At 43.9% G+C, this 25961-nt stretch overlaps 1 protein-coding gene across 1 annotated transcript in view; it reads left to right on the top strand.

Annotated features, from left to right (window-relative positions):
* Positions 21446–25961, top strand: part of FAM91A1 (family with sequence similarity 91 member A1) — a 41541-nt gene continuing 37025 nt past the window's right edge. Inside the window, exon 1 of the mRNA XM_003354982.5 lies at positions 21446–21777. Within this exon, the coding sequence (XP_003355030.1) occupies positions 21706–21777 (72 nt within the window). The 5' untranslated portion in view covers positions 21446–21705. The remainder of the gene's footprint in view (positions 21778–25961) is intronic.

Raw genomic sequence — 25961 nt, 5'->3', positions numbered from 1 at the left:
AGCACATAGATGCTGATTTTCTAAATATAACAGTCAAGTTGAACACTTGCCTAATGTCTATTTCCCCAGGGAGAATTAATAGTATTTTTTAAATTTAGTGTAATTTAGATAGAACCCCCAAATTATAGTTGTTTTGGACTGCTATTTTCCTCCACATAAGCAAAAGCAAAAATGCTAGTGTTTTGTCATGTTTGTTTATAGTTTTTTCTCTACATTAGTTAATAAATGCAGATGTGAATAAATGTTGCTTGAGTAAAAACAAAAAGCCTGAAACCTGCAGGAAGTGATTATAGTTGCTGAAAACAACTATATTTTTACACTCTGATATTTTTTCAGTAGTAAAAACCCCGAAAGTAATACATTTCATCTTGCAAGCATTAAAACAAAAATCTCACAAAACAAAATACCTTCTTAACTCACTGACTGGTTAACAAGGACTTATTATATATTATGCTAATAAGCTGCAGGGCATGTGAAAAATTTAGGACTCAACTCCCACCCCTGCCTTGTCAAATGCTTATGTTCTGGTGGGAGAAATAAAACATCTACATATGAGAAAACACCTTGATTTAATGTAGCATTTTATGGCAAACCAAAAAACAAACCGTAGCTCTGGGAGAGAAAAGGCCCCAGTTTTCTTCTGATCTTTGGTACAATTTAGGAGTGTGATCATTTCAGTGTTACAGTCTCCAGTTCTTGGGTTTCAAATGAGTACATACAATAATGAACTTCCTCTCTGAATTTACTCCAAGACCTAAAAGACCATGAACAATTTGGATTTAGGAAGCTATATTGGGACTCTTGGTTGCAAGTGACTAAAAATCTGACTCACTATAACCTAAGCAAACAAGGAACTTAATGGTTTGTACAGTTGGATAAAGGAGTTCGTTTCAGGCATAGCTGGATCCAGCTACTCAAAATATATTCCCAGGATCCACTGTCTTTCTCCATTTCCCAGTTCTGCCTTCTCTCCTCTCAAAGGGATCCCCCACCCCAACATGCAGAGCCATTTTTCGGCTGCCAGTAGATTCATACGGTCATCCTCACAATTCCTGAGCTATGGAAAAGAATATGAGAGCTTTTCCTTTCCTGTAAGTTTGACTATATGTCCTGGTCTGATTCTCTGGCCCAGACTGGAGCTCAGCACTTATCTTTGAACTGGCCACCAGAGCTGGAGGGAGGTTTTGAAGACTGGGTTTCATGTCACCTCTAGAGCTGAGAGAGGAGCCAACCCCACCCAAAACACATGGTTTGAGAGTGGGGGAGGGCTGGTCCTCCAAAAATAATTGGGGTGCTCTTGATAAAAGATGGGCAAATGGATGATAGGCTGGCCAAAGCAAGAGATGTCTACTGCAGAAGGGCAAAGGGGGTAGAATAAGGGAATAAGAGAGGAGAAAAAAGGGAAAAGGGAGGCAGGGATTGTGAGGATGGGAGAAGCGAGTGGATATAGAAGCCCAGAGGGTTTTGAACCTCTCAGAAGCTGAGACTTGACTGGAGCCTGGGAGCAGGGTGCCCTTTGCTCGGAACTTTCGCTTCTGGTACAGCTGTCTGTGCATCCTCTTGGGCTGACCTACCTGTGGTTGGCCGCGGACACCAGCATATACGACAGCTGCCCAGGCACCTCTTCAGTGTCCCTCTGCTGGTGGCCCCAACCCTGGAGGAAGAAGAGCAGGTCTCAGCTGAGAAGACAGGGACACAACCAAATCAGGGAGCCATCCCCCCAGGGGATGTTAGCATCTTGAGCTGTGCAGAATCCAAGAGCTTAGAAAGGGAATAGAAGCCTGAAGACAGGGCTCAGAAAGCATATTTGGTGGGTGATAAGAAGAAAGAGGCCATCAGGAAGGTCAGAAGATTCATCAGAGAAAGGGGTCGAACAAAAACGAGATAAAATAAGTATGTAGCATCACAGGATGCAGGCTGCCTCCTCCAGGTCAGCCCTCACCCCACTGGATTCTTTTTGCTTCTTTGCTTGCATGTTCTCACCCTGGAATAGGGGAGTGATTATCTTCTCTTCACCTTTCTGTATCCAGAGCTTGTATGGTACCTGTCAGGTGGAAATAATGGCAGCTGTCTTAGGTATTTGTTGAATGGGTGAGAGGAAGGAATTCCTTAGAAAGCTGTCTGTCACAGACCAGATTTTGTTATGATAAATCCCAAGGGATGGAAATATTTCTTGAGCAAAAATTTAATTCATGCAAACATTCCTTTGGTAAATGAGAGATTTGGCTGGAAAAGGTGTTCATGTGTGTGTGTGTGTGTGTGTGTCTGTGCAGGCTTTTCTCACTTCAAACCAGTGCAGGTTAGAAAGGCTGGGATGAGGTATGTGTGTATGAGTGATTCTGTGATTCTTAAATTGTTTCCGGAGTTCCTATCATGGCTTAGCGGAAACAAATCTGACTAGTATCCATGAGGACGCAGGTTCGATCCCTGGCCTCGCTCAGTGGGTTAAGGATCCAGTGTTGCTGTGAGCTGTGGCGTAGGTCGAAGATACAGCTCAGATCTGGCGTTGCTGTGGCTGTGGTGTAGACCAGTGGCTACAGAGCTCATTCAACCCCTAGCCTGGGAACCTTCATATGCTGCGGGTACAGTCCTAAAAAGACAAAAGAAAGAGAAAAAAAAAAAAAGAGTAGACAGGGGCATTGACAACATAGTCACTGTGTGTGAAGAGGGCGAAGCTGTGGCAGAAAGACACAGGGTGATGTGAGGGGGAGCAGTTGGGGAGGCCACCTGTCCACCTGTCGGGGGCAGGAGGGAGAGGTCTGTGTGAGGTGGGGGCTGGGGGTTGAGCCCTGAAGAATCAATGCAGAGTTTGAAGGACTGGGGGGTGGGGGAACGATTTCAGGCCAGTAGTGGCCTTGAGGTCAGAAGGCTTCTGTACAATTGAATAGCAGAAAAGATGTCCTCGTGGGGAGAGTGGGCCGAGGGAGAGAAGGGAGAAGCGGATCAGACGGAGCAGGGCCCTGAAGGCGATGGGGAGGGATTTGGAATTTACTTGCAGAGCATTGCAAAATCACTCAAGAGTTGTAGATGAGAAAGTGGCTTGATCTGATTTAAGAGTTTAAAAGAGGGCCCTTGCTGGGTGTACGTGATGGCTCTCAGGGAGGCAGAACAGACAAGAGACAGGTGAAGAGGTGTTTGCAGTGGAGCAGTGAGCCATGCACGTGGCCTGGTGCAGAGGGCGGGTTGAGCGGAGGGCACATACTTGGAGGGGGAGCCAAGAGGGCTTGCTGGTGCACTGGGTGTGGGGACAGAGGGCAAGGGGAAACCAAGGGTCTCTCCCAGATTCGAGTCTCAAGCCCCTGGGTCAAAGGTGATGCCAGTAACTGAGGTGAGGAAGGCTGGGGTGAGTGGAGATCTCCCAGCAAAGGATCAAGATTTTTGACTTTGGTCATGTTGCCCTTGAGATGCTAATTTGACACCCCGGTGGCGATGTCAGACTGGGCATGAATGGTGCCTGCGTTAGGGAAACCTTTGGAAATCATCAACCTATGTGACGTCATAAGCCAGCTGGAGATTATTGATGGAGAGGGTGAGGATAGAGAAGAGGAGAGAAGGAAAGAGAAATGAAGGCCCGGGACCGAGTTTTACCTGTGCCAGTACTCATTGGCTGGACAGAAAAAGAACAGGAGGCAGCAAAGGAGGCGGAGAGGAGCCGTGAGTCAGATCAAAGGAAATCTGGAAGAATGTGGTGTCTAGAAAGGCAAGATAAGAGAGTGTTTCGAGAAGGAAAGTAAGTCATTAATTAGGCTGAGTACCCCTGGGAGTCACAGGAAATGAGCAAAGGATCTAAATCATGTTTGATTTTAAATATTAACCTTTCAGGTTTCTAGGAATGTGTATACCCCATGCCCGGAAGCAATCTTTTCTCAGATAGTTTTATTTGTAATTATAAATGAATAATAAATTTGTATTTAACTTTTAAAATTAGTAAACTTGATTTCATTTGTGTCGAAGAGACCTGATTAGAATCAGAATTAGCCTGTTTGTGATAAGTTAAAGTAGGTGGATGCATTCATGGTGACTGCAGGGACGTAGGGGTCTCCCCGGCCACCTCAGCCACAAGACGCTGCACCACCCCCTGTCTTTGTAATTAGCTCATGACCATACTCAAGTCTCTTCCTCTTTTTTTTTTTTGGTCTTTTTGCCATTTCTTGGGCTGCTCCCTTGACATATGGAAGTTCCCAGGCTAGGGGTCTAATCAGAGCTGCAGCCACCGGCCTGCGCCAGAGCCACAGCAACGCAGGATCTGAGCTGTGTCTGCAACCTACACCACAGCTCACGGCAACGCCAGATCTTTAACCCACTGAGCGAGACCAGGGATCGAACCCACAACCTCATGGTTCCCAGTCGGATTTGTTAACCACTGAGCCACGACAGGAACTCCTCTCTTCCTCTTTTTTTTCTATTCTTTTCTTTCTTTCTTTTTTTTAATTTTTTTTTTATTTTGATGTTTTTAGGGCCACACCTGAGGCATATAGAGGTTCCCAGGCTAGGGGTCGAATCAGAGCTGCAGCTGCCAGCCTACGCCACAGCCCACAGCAACGTGGGATCCTTAACCCACTAAGGGAGGCCAGGGAGCAAACGGATACTACTTGGGTTTATTACCACTGAGCCATGACAACCCCCTTTTCTTCCTTATGTGCTCCAATTTTTTAATTCTAAAGCAAAGGGGGTTAGGCCAGGTATGTAAAGTTCCTTCTGTTTTAAGACGACTTTTGGGAGTTCCCACCATGGTGCAGTGGAAACAAATCCAACTAGGAACCATGAGGTTGTGGGTTTGATGGCTCAGTGGGTTAAGAATCTGGCATTGCTGTGAGCCATGATATAGGTCGCAGACGCGGCTCAGATCCCACAGTTGCTGTGGCTGTGGTCTAGGCTGGCAGCTATAGCTCTGATGAGACCCCTAGCCCGGGAACCTCCATATGCCACAGGAGCGGCCCTAAAAAGCAAAAAAAAAAAAAAGACTACTTTCATTCTGTGATTCTACCTAGGGCCATTTATCTAGACCTTTCTTATTAAAATACATGAACATCAATAAAAGACATTTTGTTGTTGTTCCAAAAACTTGCCCAAGGCTAACCTTGTCTGCGTTGATGTACAAAAGATTTTCATTTTTGACTTTTTGTTTCATGATTCTGAGTAGAGCAGTGTCAGTAGCAAGATGCAAAATCCCCACTTTCAAACTCCAATTATTTTATGATATCTTAAAACCTGATTCATGTTATAAATTAAATTTTACTTTATGAGGGTACACTCTGACTTGGATGCCTAAGATAAGAGTTCTGTGCCTTTTGAACTCCCCCCACTTATTGGCTCTATATTACTGGCTGACTTTAAGACCAGAACTTTCTATTAAGAAAGTACATGTTGAAAGTTATTTTTTGAGGCCCTTTGCTCTCCCAAGGACCACAGCATGTGTGGGCTCCTCGCAGGACTCTGATTAAGCTTTATTTGATGAACTACACATGGCAAAAGCTAGACAAAGTCGTGTAGTTCCATAAAAATCTTTTTTTTTTTTTTCGGAGTTCCCGTCAGCAGTTAGCGAATGTGACTAGGATCCACGAGGGTGAGGGTTCGATCCCTGGCCTTGCTCAGCAGGTTAAGGATCTGGCATTGCCATGAGCTGTGGTGTAGGCCACAGACTCAGGCTTGGATCCTGCATTGCTGTGGCGGTGGTGTAGGCCAGCAGCATTAGCTCCAATTTGACCCCCAGCCTGGGAACCTCCCTATGCTGCGGGTGTGGCCCTAAAAAGAAAAAAAAATATATTTTTTTTCAAGCCTGCATTTCAGATTGCATGCATATTCCCAAAGTATCTTGAAAGAAAGGCTGTAGAAAACTGTCACAGAAGTCATGCAGAGTTGATGGATAAACCATTAATACGATGGGAAGTTAATATATCACCTGCTCACCAACATGCCCTAGAAAATGTAGTTGTCAGAGTGTGACGTGATGAAGGTCACACATCACTTTTTAACAGATAACTAGGCTTCTTAATCTTTCCTGATAGTCAAGACTACTTTTAGAGCTAGGATTCTTAAAGTAACAAGGAGAACCAAGCATTACTAGTGATTTCATTCATAATTTAGATACAGCAACATATATTATTTTCCATAATTTATTTTTGAAAATCTCCCCCTTTAATCTCACTCTTATGTTTATCAGCTCCTGGAGAAGAAGAAAAAAATGGAAAGTTTTGCAACTTACTTTGGCAGCACATGTTAAGTGACACTTTTAAAGAGATGTAGCCGGGTGCCCTGTACCCAGAGGTCTAGTAAATAGCTGAGAAAACAATCAAGCCCACAAAGAGTAATTATGTGCTAAGTAGATGCACAAAGTGAAAAGTGAAAAGAATTCCAAAAGGCACCTTTCTCCCCGCCTAACAAATACAAAAATCCCATGTGGATGGAGGTTCATTGTCTATTATCTAAATGCTCATTTGTTGTTGGTTCAGTGTCATTAGGGGAATTCTGGAGGTGGAGAGAAACTGGAGCAAGTCTTTAAAACTAATTAGTACAATAGAGACCATTAAAAGGGACATTTTTATTTGCTTGAATAAATACACAAAAAACCTTGGAGGAAAATCAGCTCCATCGTAAGGGTGTGTGAACATCACTCAACCGCAACACCAATGGAGTAAAACCCCAGGTGCCTAATGATAGATATTGTATACACTGCAGATGTTTTTTTTCTTGCTTTTTTGCAGCATATGGAAGTTCCCAGGCTAGGGGTCGAATTGGAACTGCAGCTGCCAGCCTACACCACAACCACAGCCACGCAGGATCCAAGCCATGTCTGTGACCTACACCACAGCTCATGGCAACGCCGGATCCTTAACCCACTGAGCAAGGCCAGGGGATCGAACCAGTATCCTCATGGTTACTAATTAGGTACATACCCCTCTGAGCCACAACAGGAATGCCCAGATTTTTTAATTTGGTGGAATTTTGCTGGAGCAACCACCCAAATGAGGTTAAGATTGTCCTGTGGGACCTGAAGAGAATTTAGGTGCCTGAGAGGCTGGGGAGGGGAGGTGATGGATGGGGGTTGAGGGTGGGGAAGGGTCCAGGGTGGATAGGAGTGGAGAGCCAGGCCAGAAGCCGTGCACCTTGGGTTGCTAAGTGTGCTGGTTAATTTTATGTGTTAACGTGACTGGGGTAAGGGATGCCCAGAGGGCTGGTAAAACATTATTTCTGAGTGTGTCTGTGAGGGTGTTTCAGGAAGAGATCAGCAGACGGAGTTCAGTAGAACGAGGAGAGAAGCTCCACCCTCACCAGTGTGGGTGGGCATCATCCGGTCCTAGTAGAACAGAAAGGGTGAAGGAAGAACTGCTCCCTGCACTCTCTTCTTGAGCTGGTACATCCATCTTCTCCCGTCCTGGGGCGACAGAGCTCCTGATTCTCAGGCCTTTAGACTCAGACTGAATCAGACCGCTGGCATCCTGTTCTCTCACTCGCAGATGGCAGAACATGGGATATCCTGGGCTCCATAACTGTGAACCAATTCCTATCATAAATCTCCTCATATATAGTGATCCAGTTTTTATAATATATTTACATCCTATTGATTCAGTTTCTCTGGAGCACCCTGACTAAAACAGCAAGGTTGGTTCAAGCTGTGGCATTGAGTAGAAAGATGGATTTTGGTATTTTGGCATGGTTACCACTCACCTCTGGGTTTTATTCCACTTGACCACCTCTAGATGTTTTATAGATCAATGCCCAATTCAACCAAACCCACCCACTTCCCTCCTAGGTGCTGGGCAATATGCAGATGCTAAAGGTATTGGTCATAAAGAAGCCATTGGTGTCATTGTGTAATTGTCAAAAAAGAACATATACATCTTTTCATGCGATGGGGAAGTGCTAGGGTGGAGGCAGACTGGCAGTCAGGCGTGTGTGTGCATGCACACTCATTCTGGGTGGGGGCGTCCCTACCCCATGGCTCAAATTTTGACCCATAGGAGGCTGAAGATGGGAAGGAATCAAAGTATAGATTTCTCACCCCTCCTGCCCCCAAGTAACTGTTTTGAGGTACAGTAGTTTCATCCTGCATCTGGGAGGTACCCACAGGACTCAGCAACCAATTGGATGTTCTTCAGATGTGGTGGCTTGCTTGCTTAGGAACAGAGTATCTTATATTTGCTTTCTGTTCTTTCCCAACTCATATTGTCCCCCCTCACTCTTGCTGCCCTGGGATTGGACCCCCTGGTAAAGTGTTAGGATGTAAGCTTTGTCCATCTGTTTTTGAGAGAATGGGATGAAGGCATTGTTTTTTTTAATGTTTGGAATGTTATCCCTGAGTGTTATGGGGGTACTTAACCTAAGATGGATGAATGGGGGAGGAAAGGTGGAGAGGAAATCAGGAGAGGCTTCCAGAAGGAGGTGACCCTTGAATAGGGTTTAGAAAGAAAAGCAGTGAGGCAAGTGGGGCTAATAAAGGAAGATGGAACAACATGAGTGAAAGTATAGAGACATGGAACTGTGTTGGATTCAGGGATAAGGCTCTGCCTTGGAAGGTCGTAGAAAATGTGGAAGTCTTAAAGTCTTACTAATATGACAGTTACTTATTATTATTCCTACTTAATATTCATAGGTAATACTATTAAGTGGTATCACTTAATACTATTATTATTCCTAATGATGTTATTACTTGATACTATTGGTTACTTGAAGTCTTACAAAATGTAAGAGAGAGGCTGCTTTAACTTCTCTCTCAGTCACAGGAACATGCTCATCAGTGTAGCCCCACACAGTGAGTTTTAATTTGTGTGTTTCAATTGGTTGCCCATCAGGTTCACATAAAATTCAGAGTTCCCATTTCTCTTGAAAAATTTGAGCTGGAAGTGCAGGGCTTCTGTCTCTACATGAGTACAGATGGCTGGAACTGAGTGGTAGGTGTTCATATGAGAAGACACGAGACCTTGAGTTCACATGGCCCCCTCCATCCCCTGAGCTGGCTCGTGTGGTTCACTTAGTTGCCTGGTCCCTCTGGCATTTTCGTTTGCAATTCTGGGAATTCACTCAGTACTGAGTCATTTGGGGCCAGTGAGAGAATCTCTGCCCCCTCCGCCTCCCGGGCTGCTGGCCGCTCCTGCCACTGAAGCGCATCTCACGGAGACCAGGAGGATTGACAGGTGCCTGCTGCTCTGGTCCTCAGCTCCTGATTCGCACACAGTCACGAGCATGTCTGATTGGCGAGGCTGAGGTCACGTGCTCCTGCCTCAGCTGCAAAGGCAGCTGGGAAAGAAATATTGGCATTTATAACTTCTTTGATGGGAGGTGGACTGTGCCTCCAGCAAAACCAATAAAATGTTTCGCTGTTGAGCAGCCAAAAGAATGACAAAAGTCCACTAGAAAGGGGTTGGCTGTCTAACTGTGGCATTCTACAGTGGGGCACATGAGATGACTTTATGGGGAACACAAAATCTTTGCTAGCATGGCATTATTTTATATGCATTAAGAAAACACAACTAAGCTATTAGACCTGTAAAGGACAGGACAAATCTGTAAAGACTGTGAAGTGTTACAATTTAAAGAAAAATCTTGAGTAAATAGTAGCTTAGATGATATTGAAAATAATAACATTATTATTCAAATGACTACACTTTTGGAAATCATTCTAGATACTAGCAACCCTTTACATTTCTCTTTGGGCCGCGGAATGATGGTGATAAAATCAATAGTAATAATACGAAAGTTTACACTTGTTTAGTGTGACGGGCAAGACCATGTTCTGAGCACTTGACCTTTGTTTGTTCACTTGAACATGGTCACAAGTTTATGAGGTGGTTACTATGACCTCCCCCACTCTACAGATGGGGCTTAAACGATGAAAGTTCACTCAGTAAAAAGTCAAATGAGGATTTGAATTCGGGCTGCTGTGATCTAACTGACAACTGCATAAGTTGGGATGAATGTGGATTCCTGTACAATGATTGCACCAAAAATCTGCAGAACTGATTTGGAATTTGCAGTAAGAAACTTTGGGAGTGAATGCTTTTAGAGCACTCACTTTCGTGCAAGATGATTTCATTCCAAGGAAAGTTCTCAACCTCGGCACTATTGATATTGAAGAGACAATTCTTTTTTTTTTTTTTTTTTTTGGTATATATGTAGGGCCGTCTTATGCATTTAAGGGCAGTATTTCCACCCTCTACCCACTAGATGCCAGTAATTATCTTTTCCAGTTGTGATAGCTAAACAAGTCTCCGGACATTTTCACATGCCCCTGAGGATAAGATTGCCCCAGTTGAGAACTCCTGGTCTAGAGAATTCTGAAGTCTCACAGTGAGAAGCTCAGAAATAATTATGGGTGTGATGAAATGATATGACTAACCTGCTCTGGTATGTTTTCCTGGGTATTCTTCCATAGTATCATGTCATTATTCATTAATAGCAGGTGTGTCTCGTTTCTCATATCAGAAGTAAATACACGGTACCAGCTTGTACCAGCTCTTGGTTTTTAATGCAATCTATGGTGAATCTTTAATCCTGTGGTTTACTTATAAAATGAACAAGCGGCTTCTCATTTTTCTAGAATCCAGTGACTGTCCACTTGGGAAGAAGCAACAAGGGGCCTCAATCTCCTTAAATAAATATTTAAGCTGCCTTTCTTTCCTTGACTTGGTGTTCAAGCATATCAAGATTTTTTTAGGAGGGGGTGTTCTATGTAAAAATAGATTAAAAATTAGGTCCTTTCTATTTGAATATGTTTGTTAGGATTTTAAATACAATGATCAATGCATTATGAACACAGTCATGATGTATTAATATATCATAAAACACTAAAAGCTATGAAAGGACAAATCATTTCTCAAGTGGGGCTTTCTGGTCACTAAATCTTACTAGACAACCAAGTCTAGCAAGAGCGGCACTGAATCCTTTTATTTTCATGTGCCCCAGCCACCATGGCACCTCCTACACTCTTCTCTGCCAGTCCAAACACCTTCCCTCCAATCCCTTCATATCTACCTAAACATTAAAGCCCAGCAAAAAAAGGCACCTCCCCCATGACTGCTCCCAGAAGTGTCAATCAGAAGAGCTACTTCCTTCCCCTGGCCCCATGTATATGCACCCATTCTTTTTTTTTTTTTCTTTTTGCCATTTCTTGGGCCGTTCCTGCGGCATATGGAGGTTCCCAGGCTAGGGGTCTAATTGGAACTGTAGCCGCCAGCCTACACCACAGCTCACGGCAACGCCAGATCCTTAACCCACTGAGCAAGGCCAGGGATCGAACCCGCAACCTCATGGTTCCTAGTCGGATTCGTTAACCCTGAGCCACGACGCGAACTTCTGGCACCCATTCTTATATTCTTTGCATTCCATCAAATTAAGTGAGGGACCAGCCCACTTGTTCAGTCTTGCTCCTTATCTCTATGCAGAAAAGGTATCAGCTCAGATTAAAGCTGGCAGTTTGGGGTGGGGGTGGGGAGCGGGTTGAGAATGCTTACACTTGAATAGTCATATACACAAATTGTAGCTGCTTTGTTTTCAAAGATGAATCAATTGTCCTCATACTGTCACGCCCCTGGATAGTGTGTGTGCAGGGGTTAGGGCCTTAAATCTACAAATTAAGATACTCTTTAAAAAAAAAATTAAAGTGTAGTGGATTTACAATAGTGTTAATTTCAGGTATACAGACTCTTTTTAATGATTTTTATTTTTTTCCATGACAGCTGGTTTACAGTGCTCTGTCAATTTTCTACTGTACAGCGAGGTAACCCAGTCACACATAGACATATGCATTCTTTTTTCTCACATTATCATGCTCCGTCATAAGAGACTAGATGCAGTTCCCAGTGCCACACAGCAGCCAGGTATACATACTCTTAATTCAGTCTCTTCCTGATTAAATATCACTGGGGCAGTGGTTTCCACTCAGCAATGCTCCATCTTAAAGATTTCATCTTCCTCCCTGTTTCTCCTCAAGATATGCCAGTGGGAACTAAAATGAAATAATTCAGAAAGCTGTTACTCGACAAAACCTGGCTTTCAAGACTACTGTCTCGGAGTTCCTGTTGTTTCTGACTAGAAACGTGAGGTTGCGGGTTCGATCCCTGGTCTCGCTCAGTGGGTTAAGGATCTGGCGTTGTCGTGAGCTGTGGTGTAGGTTGCAGATGCGGCTTGGATCCTGTGTGGCTGTGGCTGTGGCGTAGACAGCCAGCTGCAGCTCTGATTCAGCCCCTAGCCTGGGAACCTCCACATGCCATGGGTGCAGCCCTAAAAAGCAAAAAAAAAAAAAAAAAAAAAAAAAAAGACTACTGTCTTAATCTGACTAAAAAAATCTCTTTTTTTTAATTTCAAAAGAGGAACCTTGACTATCTTTCTTTGTAATAATCCTTATGCTCAAATGCAAATGGATAATGCCGTTTGATTAATATTTCCCTGACTTTTGCTTTCCTGGGTCTATCTTTTACCAGGTACATGATTTCAGTTGGCTTCTAATATTCTTTAAAAGAAAAAAAGAAAACTGCTCTGTGTTGAGGTTATACAAATTCTTAAAGGATATGATCACTAATGGCATTGAACTAAATCTTTGCAAATTCTAAAAGAAAGAGAATTTACTTCTGTAAAGTGAGAGAACAAATGCTTACACAGACCTGGGCCAAGAAAGAGCCAGTTTACATTTTCCTGGGATCAGTTGTAAAGGTAGCCAAGAAGGTGACCTATCTCTCACTGAGATCTCATTTACAGGGGTCACGAAACAGTCCTTGGATGCTTAATTGAATCCCTGATCATCATTACACTAGTAGACACACTCATATTTCTTGTTGGACCATAAAGAGATTACGTGTTGCTAAAGGTGTATAGTTTGAGTGACACAATGCAGAAGGAAACAAAAAAAAAATATTTCCTTTCAGCCAGGTTCTAAGCCACTGTGACAATCTACCCACATAAGCTAAAAAGATCTGAGCTGGACCAATACTGCAGGTGTAACCCAAACTCAAATAATTGCCATGTCAGTCCAGCAGCATGTCATTCTTCATGTATCTCATGGCCCTCCCAGTGGTTATCAAGGGGGAGAGAAATATTTCCTTGGCCTACGTGAATGTTAAAGAGATGCCTGCTTATTTCTCATACAGAAAAGCATAGATGGGGGGAATTATTTTGCATATGAAAAAAAATTATAGTCAGCCATGGGGTTATTGAGTTGTGGCGTTCCAGTGGATTTGGAAGGCATCTTTGTTAGTCTCATCATCATACCCATGCATTTCAGTAAGTGCTTATTGAGTACCTGAGGTCCAAAGAAGCCCAAGAAGTGGTTGTCAACCCGCTGTCCTCTGAGGCACCTGGGGACATTTAAAAAATTCCCTGGAGTTCTCTTGTGTAGCAGTGGGTTAAAGATCTGGCATTGTCTCTGCAGCGGCTTGGATTGCTGCTGTGGTGTAGGTTCACATCCGTGGCTCCACAACTTCCATATGCTGTGGGTGTGACCAATAAATCAATAAATAAAAATATGCAAGTCCCTGGGCTCCAACAAGGAAGTCTGGTGTACTTGTTCTGGTGTGAGGTCTGGACGTTGCTAAGTTTAAAAAACTTCACAGGACATGCCCATGCTCCTAGAACGACCCTTTCCCTCCCAGTTAAAAAAAAAATGGCAGAGTTCCCGTCGTGGCGCAGTGGTTAATGAATCCGACTAGGAACCATGAGGTTGCGGGTTCGATCCCTGCCCTTGCTCAGTGGGTTAAGGATCCGGCATTGCCATGAGCTGTGGTATAGGTTGCAGACGTGGCTTGGATCCCATGTTGCTGTGGCTATAGTGTTGGCCGGCAGCTGTAGCTCTGATTGGACCCCTAGCCTGGGAACCTCCATATGCCACAGGAGCAGCTCTAAAAAAGGCAAAAAGACCAAAAAAAAAAAAAAAAGGCATCACAATTTTGATTCTGTATCTTACCCACTTACTTAAATTAACTAATTTGATGAGGTAAAGGCGGAAAATGAGAGAAACTCTCCAGATGCCTCCTCACTTCTATGGGCTTTTACAACTTTATTCCTTTTACCTCTATAGTTATTTTTCCAACTAGTCCAACATCTTTTTTTTTAAAAAAGTTAACTGCCTACTGTGGAAATCCCAAATTCTATTCACTCAAAATGTCATTTTACTCCTTATCATGGGTATTATGAAAATATTTTCTATTATGGATAAACCATGCCTCATAGCTGACTGACTTACCCTGTCAACCTGAGCGGCTGAAGGGCACAAAACTTTAGGCTCAATGGTGACCTTGAGATTGTACAAACCTCAGCTGGACCACGGCTCAGCAGTCCTAAATCCATCAGTTTTCAGGGAAGAATCAGTAGTTTTTGGTGCTATCGAATACTGAAGACAAATTAGAGAAAGAATTTCAAGGACTTTAAGGCCTGAGAAAATGGTTTGGATAAAAGTCAAAATATGGCATAAATGATCCTATCTATACAACAGAACCAGGTCATGGACACAGAGAGCAGACTTGAGGTTGCCTGGGGGAGGGGGGAGGGAGTGGGATGGACAGGGAGTTTGGGCTTGGTAGATGCAGACTATTACATTTGGAATGGATAAGCAGTGAGGTCCTACTGTACAGCACAGGGAACTATGTCCAATCTCCTGAATTAAAACATGGCAGATGATAGAATATATATATATAAATGAAAGAATGTATATATGTGTGTGTGTGTGTGTGACTTGGTCACTTTGCTGTGCAGTATAAATTGAAGGAACATTGTAAACAACTGTAACTTAATAAAAATTTTTTTTTAATTCTGAAAAACAATAATCCAAAAAAAAAAATCAATAGTGAGAAATGGGACATGTAGAACTCGTAGGGTTTTAGGTATAGAAATGTTGGGGGAGATCAGCCCCTAGTGGCCACCTTTATTATTACAACTGTTCAGCCTTGGCCTTGAGGTGACCTGGCTTGATACTGGAACGGTATTCATTTCCACGTCAGACCACAAACATTTTCTAAATACACTGTCTTCAGATGGCAGAAATATAATGTGTATTATACATAAATATATAATATTAACCTTTCACAGGCTCTGTGGAGGAGGATCTCTCTGCTTCTCTCTAAAGTAGTTTTGCATCCAGTTCTCTTCCATCACTCATAGAGGAAGTTTACAGCTCCTTAATGTTGAGGACAATAGTCCCATATAATCGTGCCTCTTCCCACCGCTCCATCTTCACCTTCTCATTCTTCAGTGTTCCAGTCACAGCGTCAGGATGAGAAGGTTTCCAGGAAGAGAAGGAAGAGAAACATTCCAGAGAGGGATAGTCTACATGCAATGACCCCACAGGCATTAAACAATGTGACATGTTTAGGGAACTCATAATGTCTTGCTGTTCTGAAGTCCCTAATGCAACTGAGGATGGACAGCTGTGCCTTGCAAGTTAGCTTTCATTTCCTTCCCTTTCAACAGAGACAAGGTTAGAGAGATATTTCTCTACCCCGAGATAAACAAAGCACAGGTGAGAGGGTGTTCACAACTGACAGCTTCTGTAACCGAGGCAGGAGTCCTGGAGAGCATGGCACTGAGAAAGCCCGTGTTCTAAGCCGGGCCGCCTGTCCTCAGCTCCCCTGACCGCTTCGGGGAAAGGGGTCTAATGTTGTGGAATTTCCTACATTTCCAAGAGAATCTCCATGTCTGGATTTTTATGAGAATTCTGCTCCTAGGCAACACCTATTCATCCATGGAATACTACGGTGCTCTTCGGAGCCTGAGGACACAGCAGGGAACAAAGCAGACAGAAGTTCCTACCTTTGGGGTGCTTTGAGTCTAATGGGGGAGACAATTTTAAAAACTAAGTAAATTATTAAATATATTACATGGTGGAGTTCCCGTTGTGGCTCAGTGGAAACGAACCTGACTAGTATTCATGAGGAAGCAGGTTCAATCCCTGGCCTTGCTCCATGAGTTAAAGATCTGGCGGCTGTGAGCTGTGGTGCAGGTTGTAGATGTGACTCAGATCTGGCATTGCTGTGGCTCTGGTTGTAGGCCAGCAGTTGCAGCTCCAGTTCGACCCCCAGCCTGGAAACCTCCATATGCCATGGATGTGGTCCTAAAAAAAGACAAAAAATATATATTACATGGTAATAAATGTTGTGAAGAAAAATAATGTAGGGGAGGTGGCTGAGGAAGACTGGAGAGGTGATAGAATTTTAAATAGCCTGGTTGAGGAAGACTCAACTGAGAAGGTGAAATGTCATGTAACTAGTTCACTCATTCAATGCTTTTGATGACTTTTGTTGAGCACTTACTACCTGTGAGGCATGATTCTATATACTGGAGAGAGACTGATGAACAGGACAGACAGGGTGCTTTTTTTTTTTTTTTTTTTTCTCTTTTTAGGGCCACACCCAAACATATGAAAGTTCCCAGGCTAGGGGTGGAATCAGAGCTGTAGCCACTGGCCTACACCACAGGCACAGCAATGCCAGATCTGAGCTGCATCTGCGACCTACACCACAGCTCACAGCAACGCCAGATCCTTAACCCACTGATTGAGGTCAGGGATCAAACCGTACCCTCATGGTTATTAGTCGGGTTCGTTACTGCTGAGCCACGACAAGAACCCCAACAAGGTCCTTTCGTTCATGGGGATCAGACAATACGTAAGGTATCAGGCAGGATAATGTCAAATAGTGATTCTTTGCAAGAGAGGAAGTAAACCAAGATAATGTGTTGGAGAGAGGAGGGGGAGAAGTGGCTGGGTTGGACAGAGCAGTTGGTGAAGGACACTCCACGTGACAGTGGGTGGAATGAAAGGGAGTGTGCTGTGCAAAGGTCTGGGGGAAAGGCGTTCAAGGCCAAGGGAACAGGAAGGGCGAAAGCCATGAGGTAAGAACCAGCTAGCCACGGTGTTGAGTATTAGGCGTGATGCACTGGTTCATGCACTAAAACAAAAGCACTATCAGGAGGGAAAACCACGGCCGAGATCAGACTCCGGCAAAACTGCGAAACAAAAATTGTTCACCGTGACGTCCTCTTTCCTCTGAACATTGCTTCCTCCTGAGCAGGTGCTTCCCTGGCTTCATTTAATGCCCCCCCCCCCGCCCCCCGGCTCTTTCTCTTTCAAACTTGCTCTCAGGAAACAATGTGATATCACATGTATACTAAAAAAAAAAAATCTATAAGGCTAAAAAGTCATTATTCCTCCTAGGGTATTTATACTTCAACTCTAGTGATTTAATTATGAAATTTGATGCATCAGCTGTTTGGGTACTGGGGTATTTTATTGTTGTTGGAGTAAATTAATTTCCTATGGATGCGATAACAAACAAGTACCAATTTAGCAGCCTGGAACAACACTCATTTATTATCTTAGAGTTCTGGAGACCAGAAGTCCAAAGTGAGTTGGCTGGAGGGCTATGATCTTTTCAGGAGCTCCGGAAGAGAATCTGTTTTCTTTTCCAGAGCCAAGAAGCTGCCCATATTCCTTGCCTGTGGCCCTGTGTCACTCCGAGCTCTGCTTCAGTTGTCATATCTCCATCTCTGACTCTGGCTCTCTTGCCTTCCTCTCAGAAGGACCCTGTGATTACACGGAGCCCGATCAGATGATCCGGGATAATCTCCCCATCTCAAGAGCCTTAATCACATCAGCAAGTCTCTTCTGTCATGTGAGGTAACATCTTCTCAGGTTCCAAGGATTGAGACATGGACCTCTTTGGGGGCCATTGTTTCACACATCCCAGGGAATAATAATATTCTGGAGTCTGTGATATTAGATCCCCAGATAGCTCCTTGCTTCTGGGTTGTTCTTGCTCCTTATTTTTGTTGGAATTGTGGGAATGAAATGGTTCTGCAGTCTTTCTGAAGGGCAGCTTGCTCAAGCCGGTTGAGTAATTTTCCTTAGTCCAAACTGGTAAAGCCAGGTAAGATCAACTCAACATGCACTTGTATTTTTTTTATCATTTTTATTTTTTCTCTTTTTAGGGCCTCACCTAGAGCATATGGAAGTTCCCAGCTAGGGATTGAAGCAGTCTATGCCACAGCCACAGCAACACAGCATCCAAGCCACATCTGCGACCTACTCCGCAGCTCACAAAAACACTGGATCCTTAACCCTCTGAGTGAGGCCAGGGATCAAACCCACATCCTCATGGATACTAGTTGGGTTTGTTACCACTGAGCCACAATAGGAACTCCTTGCCCTTGTATTTTTGAACATGGTGTTCACTCATAAGGTTAATTTGAATGGCAGTTTCTGAGCCAGGGCTTCTAACACTGCAGTTTCTGACCTCTTTGGAATTTGAAAAGCAAAGATCTATTAAGCAGAAATAGCAGGGGGCCTGAGTAAAGAACCTAAAAGGATGGGCATTACTTTTACCAAAAAGGCTCAATGATGTAATGAGTGCTGCCTGTGGAGCCCAGTGGCTTGTTTTTGCTTCCTGGTGTTTGAGGGAGCAGTTCTGTTCCTGAACTTCCCAGAAGAGGGGTCTTTGAGCCCTGAGATTAGCCTGCAGTCTCTGAACTGCTTCGTTTCCCATCTCTCAAAGACTGGACACCTTGGGGGAAACAAGGGAGATAGGGTTTTGATGAGAACCCTGTTTTTCACAAGTCAAACTCTGTCACCAGTTCCCACATGGAAGAGCTTGTTGTTTAGATTCTTCCCATACGTCGCTTTGATCTATTACCTTTTCCTCCTTCAGATTTCTGCCTTTCTCAGCTCCTTACTGAGTTAGCATGTTTTTTTCGTGGTCAAGTTTCCAAAGGTCTGTGTCTTTTTGATTTAGCGGGTGTAAGTTCATTTTCACCAGCCCTATCTACTTCTGTAGTTTTTGATGTATCCACACTATATCTGATATTTGTTGATAAAAATGATGAATTAGCAGGCACTTTCCTGTTTGACTGCGATAATTCCCTAAACAGTGGGTTACAAGGATTTAAAAATTATGTTAATTTAATTTTTGTTGTTGCTTACGCTGAATTAAGCCAAAGTTAGACTCTGGAAGAATATGAGTTCTTCTACACTTAATTTTTTTTTTTTTTTTTTTGGCCTTTTCTAGGGCCACTCCCATGGCATATGGAGGTTCCCAGGCTAGGGGTCGAATCAGAGCTGTAGCCGCTGGCCTACACCAGAGCCACAGCAACATGGGATCCAAGCCACCTCTGCAGCCTACACCACAGCTCACGGCAATGCCGGATCCTTAACCCACTGAGCAAGGCCAGGGATCGAACCTGCAATCTCATGGTTCCTAGTCAGATTTGTTAACCACTGTGCCACGAAAGGAACTCCATTCTACACTTAAGTATTAAAAAAAATTTTGAGGGGGATTTATGTTGTTGATTTTAAATGAACAGTGTCTGAATTGGAATAGCAGGCAGAACAGTTCAGAGAGAGCCTGAACTGAGGAGCTGAAAGGGTGGCTCTGGCATAAAGGAACCTTGGGCTCCAGTTTGGCTCCGTCACTACCGCCTGTGTGATCTTGTGAGCAGGTCAGGCAGCCCAGCCAAGCCTCGGTTTCCTCCTCTGTTAAATCACGATCGTAAGAGTGGTATTCTTTTATAAGGTTGTGAGCAATGACAACCTATTATAAGCCAAGGGTTTAATACATAAAAGGCAGGTAAACAATATTTGTTGAATAAACATCTCATGATCAGAGTTCCTTTAATTTTAGCTATGACAATGAAGGTCTGTAGACATAGGATTCTAAGCATTTAGTGATGGGCTCTTTATAGTTGACACAACCTGAGACCAATGCATATGTGAAGAGCAGCATGGACCATATTCGTTTCAATATACCAAATATATTACATAAGGTCCCGGCCACATATCAGACTGGCCAGCTGCTGAGCTGTGCTCTAGGCATCATAAAAAGTTCTGAGTATAGATCTGTCAAGTGTAATAAAATATTATTTAAAAACCATTGTTTAAACTGAAATGTAAGAGTTCTCGTTGTGGCTTAATGGGTTAAGAACCCAATATAGTATCTGTGAGGATGTGGGTTCCATCCCTGGTCTCACTTAGTGGGTTAAGGATCTGGCCTTGCTGCAAGCTGCTGTGTAGGTCACAGACGTGGCTTGGAGGCTATGTTGCTGTGGCTGTGGTGTAGGCCTGCAGCTGCAGCTCCAATTCAACCCCTAGCCCGGGAACCTCCATATGCCACAGTTGCAGCCATAAAAAGAAAACAAATAAAAAGAATAAACAAATGTAATCACAGAAATACTGAATTCATCTATGGTTGCTTGCCAGTAACAATGATCATGGGTTTGCTAAGCCAGTGTAACAAATTCTGGACGAAAGGGTCCCCAAAGACATTCTCACTAGAACTGAAATTAAAGCAGGCTTGATCTGCCATTAAAAAGTGACTGGAGGTTGCAGCATGGAGCAGAAGCAGAAACAAGAGGCTGTGCCCAAGAATCTTTATCTCCTAGATTCCCTTAGGGCCTCCCCATGTGAGCACCAGCTGTTTAACATTTTAGCTGAATCCCTACACTTAAAGAATTTGAACCTTTGTTTTTTTTTCTTTTTAACAGAAAACTTACTTATTTATCAATACAAACCTGTAACTCATATAACATTAATTGGAGTAACAAAAAGAAGTATTTCACATGAATTGGTATCTTCAGGTGATTTGAAGAACCCTTTTTGAAAGCGGTCTGGTGAATGGATTACGACTGGGATAATGACCATAAGAAGGAGAGTAACGCCTGCCCTCATGGATCAATAGGTATATTTCTTGGTGTTGAAACATATGACCATGGAAGTTTCTTCTCATATCTTTATTTCAGATGAATGAAACCAACCAATCAGGAGACTCATGGTGTAAGTACCTTTGTGAAAAATGAATCCTTGGGGCAAATTCACTTTAAACAAAGATATATGAAAGGACTACATTTTCAAAGAGTTATAATGCAGAATAGTAACGACTTCTATATTCTGATAGTTTACACTAGTTGAGTGAAACTCGATCTGCCAAAAGTGTGTGTGTGTGTTCAGGGGTTGGGGAGAATGGGGTTAAATGGGAACCTTAGAGCGCAACGTTTCTCTTTCACAAGATGCAGCAACTTTCAGGAGGTGAAGGGTCATTAGACCTCTGCCCTACGCCTCTACTGGGAGTAAAGCTCTGTCTTGAACATTCCTTCCTGAGCCTGGGCCCTGCCCACCCGGCCTCGGTTCAGGGTTGGCTATGGAGAGCTAGGGCCCACAGCTCCCGCACTTCTAAGTTAGCTATGGCCCCCCCTTCCCAAGTCTCTCCTTCTCGGGCAGCCCACCCCAGCGCCTGTAACTGCCTGCTGCTGGGCTCACATTTGAGGGCAAGTCGGTCATCCAGCAATGGTACAATGCAAGCCCAATTAATTCATCCAGAGACTGACAGAGGCACAGGGAGTGCGCGGGTGGGCGAGCCATACCTGAGCACCTTGCGGCTCTATCTACTCAGGCCAGACCCCAGTGTGGAGGGGGCGGGGCTGGAACCCCGGGCTCCGCCCCCCAGCCCCTCGCTGGCGGGCGGAAGTGACGCACCTCGAAGCCATTTCCGGCGGGCTGAAACTAGGAAGAAACTTGGAGCCGCCGAGGCTTCTGGCCACCTCTCTTCGTTGCTCGCGTGCCCCGTGGCCCGGGCCGCGCCGAGTCGTCGGGAGCCCTGGCCATGGGGCAGCCCCGGCCGTCCGCAGTTTGAGGCGCGGGGCCTCCCGCGGGCTCCTGGGAGGCCGAGGGCGGGCAGGCGGGAGGCGTCCTTCCAGCCGCGGTCCCGGCCGCTGCCGCCCGCCCGGGCCCCCGGCATCATGAACATAGACGTGGAGTTCCACATCCGGCACAACTACCCGTGGAGCAAGCTGCCGGCCAACGTGAGGCAGGTATGGAACCTGGGGCCGGGGTCCCGCCTCGCCGGCATCTGCTCGCCGCGCCCCGTGGCCGTGGCTGGCGCCTCTAGGCTGATTCCTGGCCTTCCCCTCGCCAGGGTTAACCTGCAGCCCAGGGGTGAGGAGGGGACGCTCCCAGGGCCACAGGGGCAGGATAGGGCCGTTGCGAAATGGGATGGAATGGTGTCCACTGGACTGGCTTCGCGACTTTGCACGCACTCTCGGTTCAGCCAGGCACTGGGCTAGGCACCTTTAAGCTAATTAAAGCACGGCCCTTGACCTCCAGAATTTCGGGATGTTGGGAAAGGGTCTAGAAATAAATGAATACATTTACAGAGTGATAGCAGCTTACACGAAACTGCATAAGTGTATATGCGAACGCACAGAGGAGGAAGTCACATTGTCCAGGGAGTGTCAAGAGGATGTGTAGAGGAGGCATTTAAATTGGGCCTTAAAGGACGAAGAAGAGATGGCTAGATAAGAGACTTGGAAGATTTTCCAGGGAGAGGGAATGTCATTTTAAAAAGCGCGGACGAGTGAGAGCGTGTTTTGAGAGAGTAGTGAGCGACTTCCTACCACCGAGCCTGGAGGTGTAGCTGTATTGATTTGTTTGGAGGTGGGGCTTCGTGAGTGGGGGTGGTGGCAGTCAGGGCCAGATTTTGAAAGACTTTTGTATTTTGTTTTGTTGGACTTAATCCTCTCAACAGGATGGGTTTATTAGAGATCTTTCAAGAAGAGAATGACAAAAGGCTTTTGTCTGAGAGGTAATTCTCAAATACTTGAGTGTCGCGTTTTTTCCTCCATTGTTTTACAGATGTTTATTGAACACCTACTATGTACTATGCCTTGTTTTAGGTGAGGGTAATTTGCAGCAGTAGACAAGAGGAAACCCCCTCTTCCTGGAGCTTACGTTTTAGTAAGGAAAGAGGACAGTAAACAAGTAACTGAATAATACACGTAATATAGCAGGTGGTGGTCAATCTAATGACGGGAGTGTTATGTACTTTATGGAAGGCATTGTTCTCCGGTCAAAGATTGACCCTCAAGTTCCTGCCATTCTACTTGATTGAGAGTGAAATTCTGTTTTTCATTGGTGCTGGGTCCTGGGGGTGGTGGTGATGATGGTGTAAAATTATTACTTTGTGTCCTCTCCCAGCGTGGGGTTTTAATTCCAAAAACTGAATAATTTAAGTTTCTGGTGATGCATCTTGTGGCAGAGAAGATGCTTTGACTTTAAGGAATCAAAAGCACAAGAAAGTGGAAAGATACATTGAGGAACTCAGAATTCTCAGGTGGCAATGACTGCCTATGTGGCATTAATCTTGAACTGGAAGAAGAAGGTCGAAACCTGAAGGAATAAGTTTCTCTTGTTAAGCTTGAATGAGGGCTTTGATGGACACTTTGTTTTTAGAGTTTTGTGGCATATGGCATATGGAAGAGTCAACAATCCTTCTTTGTTTCCATATTTTCTCTGCCCTTCCTTTCACAAAAATAAATGTAGCATAATAGAAGAGAGATGGATGATTTTATTACGTCCAACAGGAATAATCGATCCTAATTAGTGTGGCAAAAGAATTTCATGACTATTAAAAATAATGTCAGAACAGTGTTATAACTAGGTACAAATGTGACAATTTAAACTTTTTTTTTCTGGTAAGATCTTAAAAATTACTATTTTAGCTTAGAATAAGCTTCCTCTTGTGGAAGGTGTTGCAGAACTAATTTGTACAGGTTACTTCATGGACTCTCGCTAGCCTTGCGCTGTTTTCCTAGGTCAAGCTCCACCTTGGATTTCTGCATCGGCTTTCTGTCTGGTCTCTTGCCCTCAGAAAAGGACCCTCCTATCCATTCTTCATACCGTACTGGGGTGAGGTTTCTAACATGCAAATCCAGAAGTTCCCTTGGTGGCTCAGTGGTAACGAACCCGACTACTTTCCATGAAGATGCGGGTTCCATCCCTGACCTTGCTCAGTGGATTAAGGATCTGGTGTTTCCATGAGTGGTGGTGTAGGTCTCAGATGCAGCTCGGATTTGGTGTGGCTGTGGCTGTGGCGCAGGCCAGCAGCTGTAGCTCCGATTAGACCCCTAGTCTGGGAGCTTTCTCAGGTGGGGCCCTAAAAAGACAAAATGAAATAAAGTAAAATAAAATCCCAGTGCTATCACTACCTGTCTCTATAGATTACTTGCTGCTTCCTTTTGAATCCCAAATGTTAACTTTTCACAAAGGTTTCCCTGACCTAAATCTGGAGTGATTGATCCTCAGATCAATGTTCAAAACAATTTACAGTTGTTTTATTTTAAGGGATATCTTATGATGAGGTTCTGTATAATCCAAGGAAGGTCAATTTTAATTAAAAATCTATGTATTTGGGGGGGCTGCACAATGGATTGGGGTTTGTTGGAGCAAAAGCTTTAGAAAGAATTCCTTATGTTTTTGGTATAATCTGATGCACAGTGGGTGTTTTACAGCCAGTTCCTATTTCACTCCATCTGTTACAGTTCATTTTATATGCAGGCAACTCCATTTGTCAGACCTGGTCAGTATTTCTGCAGGGTCACCACTGGCTCAGAGTAAAATGACCTTTCCTTAGTTGCCTCCTCCTAGAGGCATCGGGGTTTTTTTTGTGGTTTTTTGGTTTTTTTGGTTTTTTTTGGATGGTGGGAAATTTGGGATAGGAGTGGAAGAGAAGCCAAAGGATCTTTGTGAACAAAGCAGTTATATTTTATATACATGGGTAGTGAAGAATAAAATCAGCTTTTATTGTAGTTTTTAGTTATTTGTGCACACACGTGGACCAGTCATTACTTAATGACTTGCAAAAAGACTTAGATGTTTCATAGATGCTGTATTCTCTAATTAACGTACAAATAATGAGGACCCTTATATATATATTTTTTTCGTCTTTTTGCCGTTTTTTGGGCTGCTCCCGCGGCATATTGAGGTTCCCAGGCTAGGGGTTGAGTTGGAGCTGTAGCCACCGGCCTATGCCAGAGCCACAGCAACGAGGGATCCGAGCCGCGTCTGCAATCTACACCACAGCTCACAGCAACACTGGATCCTTAACCCACTGAACAAGGCCAGGGATTGAACCCGAAACCTCATGGTTCCTAGTTGGATTCGTCAACCACTGCACCACGACAGGAACTCTGGACGCTTATATTTTGTGTAAGTGGCTTGACTTACACTTTTTATCCTGGAGTTACCAGGAGCAAAGTTTTAAAGGGAGAAAATTGTTGTAAAGATAAATTAAGGGACTTATTTTGAAACAGAAGAGCAAATCCTCAAATTTGGGAGTTGCTAAGATTTTAGCCAATTGTCTGCTATGTGGTCTGAGTGAGAGTGTGTGTGTGTGGTGTGTGTGTGTATGTGTGTGTGTTCTTTGAGAAAGAGACTTTGATTTGGCAGTAGAGCTAGAGAAGACTCTGAAAGATTTACAGAAAGCCTAGTATTTTGGGCCCTCTAAATATCTTAAGTACTGATTCTGGCTTTGGTGCTACGTAAAAGATGGGATAGTGGTTTCTCTACAGTGAACTTACTCCTGACTACTTGTAGTGTTAAAATGGATGAAAATAATATAAGCACACACATTTTGGCGGTAGTGTGGTTTATACTTTAGCCTGTGAAAAATAAGTTAATCTGGATGCCGAAAGAAAGATTTTTAGTTTTCTTACTCTATGTCCCTTTTTCCATAAAAAACTATCCGCCACTAGTTCAGTTATGTACCAGTTTATTTAGATCTGAGTTTCGTTTGTCTTGCGAAGATTGCCTTAAGTGACAAGTATGTATATAGACATTTACCTTGGTTTTCAAGAGTCTGTGAGTAAGAAGTATAATAACTGAATCCTCTGATCTTCATGTCGTTAGTCTCTTATGCTGTCTAATTTTATTTTATAGTGTGTTGGAAAGATCATACCTAGTAATTAGAAGGGGATAGCAGCCACATATTAAGTTCGTGGTCTCACATTGACTATATTAACTGTAATCATACGTATTTCTTTGCTTTCATGAGAATCTGGTTGTGAACTTAAAATACTACGTTCACAGCTAAAAGGTATTTTGCATACATTCTCCAGAAATCTTAGTTTTTAATAATGATAGCCCTCAACTATACCTAGTTATCAGACAGGAATCTGTCCTTCGTTGCCATTCTTAAATTTAAGTACCTGTAGGTGCAGGA

This window comes from Sus scrofa, chromosome 4 (genome assembly GCF_000003025.6).
Source record: "Sus scrofa isolate TJ Tabasco breed Duroc chromosome 4, Sscrofa11.1, whole genome shotgun sequence".
Classification (NCBI taxonomy): Eukaryota; Metazoa; Chordata; class Mammalia; order Artiodactyla; family Suidae; genus Sus; species Sus scrofa.
The sequence above is the reverse complement of the archived record's forward strand: the minus strand, read 5'-3'. Positions and strand labels throughout refer to the sequence as shown.